Raw genomic sequence first — 9,079 nt, 5'->3', positions numbered from 1 at the left:
CTGAGTCGCTGGGATTGAGCACGGGGCGCTTTCTGTGCAGCAGCGGCAAGCGCCACCACGTTTTTGTGTGAAGATTGACTCCACCATTTGCCCACCACTCCCTTGCCTCTGCGGTGCTATCATTGCACCTCGCTGACCCGTCGAGAGTCGTTAGCGTGGCGGAGGGAACTCAGCGGAAACACAGCTCGGGGTTTTCGCACGGCGCGATGTTGGTTCCGCGGGCCGGCGTTTGGAGGACCAAAATCTTTCAGGATCATCGACGTCCTTAAACGCGCAGTGACCACTCAGTCGGTCATGACTGACGCGACTGCCCGAGTGATGGTGATGCCATCCGTTGTCCCCCCCACCACCACGTCCGCCACTCCTGTTTAATCACCCTCGCTTGCGATGGGTAACTGCAGAGGCGGTCGGTGTTCACGGAGCCTGGGTTGTAATCGCGGCGTGATGTTCCCTAGGCGTGCCTGCTGTGGCAAAACCCCAGCGTGGCTCCGATTGTAGGTTGCAGATTTCACGCCAAGAGCATGCGGCTGAATTCCCCACGTTTACTCGCAGTGTCTACATTTGCGCTCGTATTCAAACTGTGCACTGTGTTATATATTCTTGGTTCTTTCGGTAAAGTCACGTATTATTTATTTATTGTTTCCCTTCTACGTGATTTTACCGAAAAAACCAAGAATATGAATCACTGCAGTCACGAAAGCTTTAAATCAAAATGTGCACTGTGTTGTGAAATATATTATAACCCGGTTGTTGTTGTTTTTTACGGAGAAAGGAGACGGTTTTCACGACAACAAAAGGCACATTAGATGGTACATTTTTTTGCTCTGGTCCATGGGCTATTACAATCCCATTATGCAAAAACGATTTACACTGCAAAATATATATACAAGGTGTACAGTGGCTACGAATTGCTGAATGCTTTGGTCTCGTTTTGCCGCAAGGTTAGCCGTGTATATTAATATGATGGCGCACATTTACCATTTTAGTGCAATGGGCGTTGTGCAGGAAGCTGTCCACACGATCTGCCATGGGTTAAACGAGGGTGAGCACTAAGGAAGCAGCAGCCTCTGGCTTCGCGAGGCTCATAAATGCGTATCTGGCTCCGTGGCTATAAATAGGGTTATGATATTGTTGTAAAGTGGCCGAATGTGAGTCGGAAGATTTGGTTGCCACCACACTGAGACGAGGGACGGATTTCCGTGTGGATTACGCTTTGAGCGCGCACTGTATACCGCGCATGCATCGTTGGGGGGGGGGGGGTCTTGCGCTTGCTTCGAGACATGCTTCGTGGAGAGGTTAACCGACCTGATTTTAATATTTATAAGGTTTATGACTGTGAACTTTGAAATCGACACTGTACACGGCATTTTCATTATACCGGGTGTAACTAAGAGATGGACCCAATTTCAAAGCAGTATATTTCACGATGGCAACGTGTTATAATTACACAAAAAGTTACAAACGGTTTAATGAGTTATCAAATTTTACTAACAATTTTATAAATGCTCTATGTGCCCTCCACCTGCTGTACGGACAACATCGAGACGATAGTTGAATTCGTCCCAAACGCCTCTCAAAGTGTCTTCTTCCACTGAAGTCACCGCTGCCGTGATTCTGTTTTTGAGGTCATCCAGATTAGTCGCTAATGGTGGCACAAAACACGGGCTTTGACGTATCCCCACAAGAAAAAGTCGCAGGGTGTCGTGATGTCTGGGGATCTTGGGGGCCAAGAGTGTAGCGCCAAGTCTTGGGGTCCTGTGCGACCCATCCAACGTTGAGGCAGCGCGTCTCGCGAATGACTGAGGCTAGGGGCTGTTAGTGCGCTGGGAGAGGCATCGAGAGGTAATTATTCGCAACTCTATGCCCCGCCCTTTCAAGTGGTAAGAGTTTCATTCATGGGCGGTTCGTGGTTGCAGAGATATGGCGATTTCAAAACGGGCCCATCTTTTTAAACACCCTGTAGTTTAAAAGTATGCCAAGATCTATGCATTAAACAAATCAAACATCTTGGCATATTGTGTAACCTTTCCATATCTTGGTCCCAACAAGAAGGCCACAAAGAGCGCCCATGAGTTCATATTCACTCCCGATGTCAAAAGTCACATCCTTAAATATTTGCAATGCGTGATCGATGCACTCCCCCCCCCCACCCCCTTCCCGGTAGTGGCTGCGTCTTCTAGTTTATTAGTCTCCGATGCGCGACTTGTGTCGTCAGCGCCGGACAGATGAGAGTGACTTCATCTTTGATGAACCTCTATTACGGCACACGGTGAGAACCCCCCCCCCCACTCCAACCTCCAATGCTGCTTATCATCCTGGAGCCGCAAGAGAGGGACAACTTTGTTACCTGATTTGGTGCGAGATCGATGTCTGCATTTACCTCCTCCACCGAAGGCACGGGGCTCGCGCAGTCACGCGCGGCCAAGCGCCGGCCGCGGAGACTTTGACTCGGAGACGCCGGCCAATTGAGGGCGGCCGCAATCGTTTGACTCGTCGGCGTTCCTGACCCCCCCCCACCACCACCCCCCGGAGGACACCTCGTGACTTGCCAGCAGGCCGTGGAATTCGGACGGTGGATGCTCGCTCGGTGATTTTAACAATCGCTCAAGAGCTGAGACGTCTCCCTACGGTGGACACGTTCTTCATCTTTTCGCTTGGTATTCACGGAAGTCAACTGCAAGTGGCCATTTTTTACACGAACAAAGCGATACATTTTCAAACAATTACGCCTTACAATATGTACCATGCCGCAATGCATCACACAAAGGATATTTCTATTTCAGTGAGGCTAATACCACTCAGGGGTTTTTTTCCCCCCTTCCACAGAGCGGTGAAATGAATATGTGCTGCTTCATTACGCCAGCTGATTCAATTTGCCCAGACTATGGAGGCGCTTCCTCTCAAAGAGCGACACAATGTTATCGGCCAGCGCCTCCACGCAGCAGATGACTCAGTGATGTAATCCGGTCGCACGGAATCAGACTCGGGTTTTGTCTAAAGCTTGACCGGAGAGTCATTGTTTATAATAATAATAATATTGATGATTGTTATTGTATTTAATCTAGCATAATTCAAGGACATTGCAACTCAGATCGTTGTCGAAGTTTGTAACGGGCCTCGAATTTTAACACCGAGGTTCGCGAGAACCACCGACGCCACGGATTGCCCAAGTTCTGTGGTCCTATATTGGGATGTTTGGCCAACTCTAATTGGTAAGACATCGCACTACCTGGGCACATAGCGTATCGACGACCGATTTCTATATTTTGATGGGAATAGACTGGCGTTGTTAGTTTATATTCAAAACATTGGCATTTACTGGGCTATACACCCAGAGCTGCGTTGCCTAAATATATGGCTGTCCTCGTATTTCTTTCTCCTAAATCTGGAGAAAAAAAATCACCCGCAAAGCAAATAATGGCGCATCAGATAAAGCAATTGATTTGAAACAGAGGACGTGCCGCGTAGCGGTTGTGTGTGTGCGTTAGGGTGCATGTTGGTGTGTGCGTGCCTGATTGGGAGCGGTAGTGTAGCGGTTATCACGAACCCGGCGATCCTAGTTCGATTCCCGCTCACGGCCAACACCAGTGACGATTATCTGAACCGGTCCTGGGCCTCCCCTAGGCCGACTCAGTCTCAAATGAGTGCCTGGTGCGGTGTGTACACATCGCCACCGGGGGGACAAAGGCGGCCGGGCGTTGTGTTGGCAACCCATCCCCTCGTGTGCCTTGCCGGACATCATAGATACTTGCTAATAGCACTTACCCCAACAGTTTGTTAAGGCTATACGGGGGATATTTGTCTCTGTGGTTGGGCGATCGTCATGTATTGTGCCATGATGTGCACGCGTTTGTCATGGTGTGGGTGACCTCGTGTTTGCATCATGGTGCATTGGTAAGTGTCATGATGTTCGTGTGAGTGTGTGAATTACTGTGGGGAGCGGTAGTGTAGCGGTTAGCGCGCTGCGCTAGGAACCTGGTGACCCGGGTTCGACAGCACTTACCGCAGCAGTCTGTTAATGATATATGTGGGATCTTTGTCTTTGTGTGATGTAAGCAATTTGATTTTTGTTGTTGTTGTTGGTACACACACAGTGCCACTGGTATTGTTGGCCAAATTTCCTATCGCTGAAAAGAATCTTGCAAATCACTCAAATGGGATTACACATGGCTACGTAGTCCCTCTATGGCGATAAAGTGGCAGCACCCTCCTGAAATAGATCATAGTGACGAAGCGTCTGTCACCGCGTGCACATGAGTAGCACGGCTGGCTACGTACGGTGCGAAAGAAGTTCAGCATACATACATTTTCGGTGTGTCCGCGTGGGAGCGTCGTGCTATGTGTGTGTGTAAGCATCACGGTTTGCATGCGGGGCCGCTACGAGTCTGACGCCCTCATCAAACCCTCCCCCACCCCCTTCCCCAGCTCCACTTTGCTCAGGACCTCTTCCACTTCTCCCACCCCGCGGCGGCGCGGGCGAGGAGGCGGCGCAGCCTCTCTCACCACCTCCGCCTCGAGAGGGACCCCAGGGTAAGACGCACAGGGAGCCAGAGTGACACGCGGAGGAATTGCACAGCCGGCAGGCGTTCATTACCGAGGCTTCGCTGTTTGTTTGTCTGCGTGCTGGGCTCCCATTATTCAGCCAAAAGGTGACGCGTGTCCGTCCCAGCGTGCCCGCAGGGCGGGCTATGAGCGCATTTACAGCTGACTCGATGAGGTATATCTCTCTCCGAAGCGGGAGGTATTTTGCACATGTGCACAATTTTATCTTTTATCGCATAAATTTGCCGCCTTAAGCTGTCGTGGCCACCTAGGATAACTCAAGCGACGGCAAATGAATCGAGGCAGTCGATGGGAGTTTGTTTTGCACACCGAGATGTCGGTAGGGACAGCGCGACCTGGCTGGCAGCATGTCACCTCTACGTGTGATCCACCATGCGCTCACCCCCTACCGATCTAACGCCTCTCATTGACACTAGACTCCCCTCCGTCGACTCAACCCTGCATATCTCTCATCGAAATCTTCCCCTCCAACCCCACGCACTCGCCCCGAACAAGCTCTCCCATCTCGACTCACTCTATTTGCCTGCACGTGTGATCTCAGCTCCAAGAACCGAGCGCTTCCGTCAACATCCTCGGTCAACTTCCACGAAATCGCACGTCAACTCCTTGCTCAGCTGCTGCGATTGTGGCCTGGAGATGTCACACCCTCGGCCATCCGTGGCTTGCCAAATCTCTACTTTGTGTGTGTTTAGTTTGTGGTCTTTCCCCCGCACCTCCGATTAGCAAGGTTGGCTACGTACGGTGCGAAAGAATCTAGGTCCAAGGCCTTCCGCTTTTCCTCTGCCGATGACTATTTATTTTACTCAATTGCATCTTACATTACGAATGTACATCCCGCTATTGTAGCACAACCTTTGGAGATGCAGTTAAATTTACGTTACAACTCTGAACTTCAATTATAACCGTGTCCTCGGTCACACACGCGACCAAAGAAAGCCACGTCACAGCTCATGGCAGAAGGAACGCCACATTGAGGCCAATATTTATTTGAAATGACATCGTATCGTACAATGGGTTTTTTGTGATCGTTTTTTTTTCCATCTGGGTAACAAATTAAGTGAGTCCGTCTCTGAAGCGAGTGAAAATAGCCTCAATTTGCACGCTTCAGGAACACCGTCGCTCTGCTGTGAACGATGCCTCCCTGCCAGCTGGGGCGGTGGTGGTGGGGGGGAGCACGGCGGTGCCAGGCCCTGGCTCGGTCGTAATGTGAGCCAGTCACGGGGTGATGGTGCGGGAAGGTGCAATTGGCGTGCGCCCACGTTCCTTGCCGAGTGCGTGGTGGCAAAGTACAGGAATTGCTTTTTTTTGTGAACGGCGTTTTTTGATGCGTCGCTTCATAATCAAACCTCCCCCCCGCCCCCCCGGGCATTAGCCCGATTTCAACTGCTCTCGTGACGCTCGGCAGATTTGAGCCTGAATAGCGCTTAAGATGGGCGACCGTCTGGAATATTCCAGACGGTGTCCGCTGCCGTGCGGGATACGTCGCAGCAAGAAACCACCGTTGCGCCGCCACCATGCGCCGATGTCTTCTTACGCTGCCCACCTTCAACAACCCTGAGCGGTGTGGTGGATGGAGAACGATCAAATATCCCCTCCCGTGGAAACCCGCACGGTGTGGGTGCTGGGCCTGAATCGCATAGCGGAAATTCAGACCGAAAAAGGCCGTGAGCGCGTGCATTTCGTTGCGGTAGAGCTGTTTTTTGCCGTTCTGCGGTGACTTTCATAAGACCGTGAAGACTCCCGTACTTCTATGGAGGGGCCGGTGCGTTTGTTTCATGCTCGCCGTAACCCTGCGACGTGTGTCCCGTGTGTTTTGTGCGCTCGCTTTGAGAATTGCCGATGGGACTCCATTGTTTCCGATTACCAAAGATAACCCGTTACGTATTTTTTAGCGATAATCAGGACTTGGGTAGTCCTTCATCCAGCAGTGGATTACATAGGTCATGGCTGATGATGATAAAGTACTGGATTATAATTATATCTTTTGATTTAAAGCTTGCGTGACTGCAGGGATTCGTATGCTTGGTTCTTTCGGTAAAGTCACGTAGAAGGGAAATAATAAAATAATACAAATATTAAACAATAAAACAATAAACATTCTCACGACGTTTCGGCTGCAACACAAGCAATCATCACTGAGGATCACTGATGATGATTGCTTGTGTTGCAGTCGAAACGTCATGAGAATTGTTATTGTTTAATATTTGTATTATTTTATTATTTCCCTTCTACGTGACTTTATCGAAAGAACCAAGAATAGAATTATATCTGTTAAAAAAAACCTCACATGTACCGTCTTATTTGCTCATTGTTCCTCTGCGTGTGAAGCCGCCGTCCAACATCTTGTTTGATTATATCTGGGCTTTTTTTTCTTTCACCCGCATCATTATATAAAGAGTATTCCTGGACGTATTATTGGGACGGTGTTCGCGGTCATCACAAATGCATCCCAGCTGTGGAGAAGGAAAATCGGCTGCTCGCCTTCTGCAAATTGATCTCACAACAAAGATCCCCTGTCGAGCCTTTCACTGACTGTTGGGGCGAGTGCTGCTAGCGAGCGAACTACGAAGGCCGGACACAACACGCGAGGGGGTGGTGTGGGCCAAGCACCACACCCGGCCGCCTTTGTCTCCCCCAGTGACGATGTTTACACACCGCACCGGATATTCATTTGAGGCTGAGTTGACCAAACGAAGATGTCCAAGACCGGTTCAGATACTGTATTCGCCGCAGTTAATGGCCATGCGCGGGAATCGAACAAAAATCGTGCCAGTTGCGTCGGTTTTCGTATCCCAGGGCGTTCACCACTGCTCCCACCGCTCCAAAGACACACACAGAGACACGCACGCGCGCACGCGCACGCGGCGTTGGCTTTGCCGTGCTGATCGAGCCTGAGCTGCATTATTAATGGGGCATAATTTGAGAGAGTTCCTAGCGGGGTGAGAAATTGGGGGCCTGCGTTTAAATTCACTACACCGCATGCGTTCACATCATCGTGAAGATGCAACGAGCACTCGCTCTGGGCTCACCGTGCCTGTCCTACGCTCATTATGGGGGGGGGGCGGGGGATTTGGAGCTGCAGCTTTGTAAGATTCGAGAAAGCTAAATATGAAAATGAATAAACGGCTTCGTTGAGCCATCGAGGCTCAAGAGCAGCTGCAGGAGGCCTGGGCACGTGGAGGACTGTGGATTTTGGGCATCGCGGACTGAATAATTTAGCAGGGACTGTACACTGAATCATTTAAAGGCGCGCTGTGTGTAGCGTGAGAGTGCACAGAACGGGCATTGCCTGCTCCTGTTTTGTTTCGCCAATCTCCAAAGCTCGCTCTGCTCAGCTCTAATACGCTGTGCCCAGCGGCTTAAGTAGCAGCATTCAATGGCTACCTTGCCTCCTCCGCACGCAATTATCACCATTCCAGGTGTCGTCAATTCCAGGTGGCTTTTTTATTTAGCTGCAAGACAGTGCTCATCTAGAGGGGACATTTAAGCGAGTTGATAGTTGATAGCGAAACGTGTATTTCTTATCTTGACATTGTCATTGTTGGCTATAACATACACAGTGACTAAGCCAGTTGCGGTGGATATGAAGAATATCTCATTCTCCGTCCGTGGACACATTTCATTATGGATTTAGTCAGGGCCAGCCTCGACGGGAATGTCATCCTGAGTGAACACAACTTTATTGGCACGTGTAAGTAAACTGCTAAGGGGCTAGATTTGAAGCTTTCATGACTGCAAGGATTCATATTCTTAGGTTTTGTCGTTAAAGTCACGTAGGTAAAACATTAAAATTAATAAAAGTAAAATAAAATAAAAGTCACGACGTTTCGGAGGCAACCCAACCTCCGTCTTAACTAGACCTAATTGGCCAATCTTATTTGACAAACAACTATTACAGGTTATTGATAGACAGCCAGGCTTGTTTTACCATGTTTAGGTGTTGTCTCCTTTTTGTCACACTATTGTTATGTAGGCCAGGTTCCAGAGGTGGGACAAAGTCATTGTTATGCAAGTCCAAGTCGAGTCGCAAGTCATCAAATTCATGACTCGAGTCTGACTCGAGTCCAAGTCACATGACTCGAGTCCACACCTCTGCCAGGTTTAGTCACAAACCGTACCTCTCCATAACAAAGGCTCACCCTCTTAAGCATCACCTTACCATATGAATAAAAAGTGTGCCGTACTTGGCCCTTCCCCCCCTCTCCAACCATTATATATACGGAGTGGTAGCTCTTGCAATCTCTCATTTACTTGATACAGCTGTCGTGGCTGTGACGGTTCCACCTGAAGACGGAGGCTTGTGTTGCCTCCGAAACGTCGTGAGTTTTATTTTATTTTACTTGTATTAATTTTAATGTTTTACCTACGTGACTTTACCGAAAAAACCTAAGAATATGCTAAGGGGCTCTCATCGGAGGCGAAGGCAGAGGTGTAGGGGGGTGGGGGAGATCACCCACGCAACTCTATTCCCCCATCACATCTTTGGGGGGCCTGGGCGGCCGCCCTTGCTCAAACG

General features: G+C 49.7%; 1 protein-coding gene across 1 annotated transcript in view; it reads left to right on the top strand.

Moving 5' to 3' along the window:
- Positions 1 to 9,079, top strand: part of PCSK2 (proprotein convertase subtilisin/kexin type 2) — a 34,693-nt gene that overhangs the window by 1,929 nt on the left and 23,685 nt on the right. The window contains exon 2 of the mRNA XM_078858208.1: positions 4,426 to 4,530. Coding sequence (XP_078714334.1) covers positions 4,426 to 4,530 — 105 coding nt within the window. The remainder of the gene's footprint in view (positions 1 to 4,425; positions 4,531 to 9,079) is intronic.

This window comes from Lampetra fluviatilis, chromosome 7 (assembly GCF_964198595.1).
Source record: "Lampetra fluviatilis chromosome 7, kcLamFluv1.1, whole genome shotgun sequence".
NCBI classification, from domain to species: domain Eukaryota; kingdom Metazoa; phylum Chordata; class Hyperoartia; order Petromyzontiformes; family Petromyzontidae; genus Lampetra; species Lampetra fluviatilis.
Note: the sequence above shows the minus strand (reverse complement) of the source record. Positions and strands in the feature narration are given on the sequence as shown.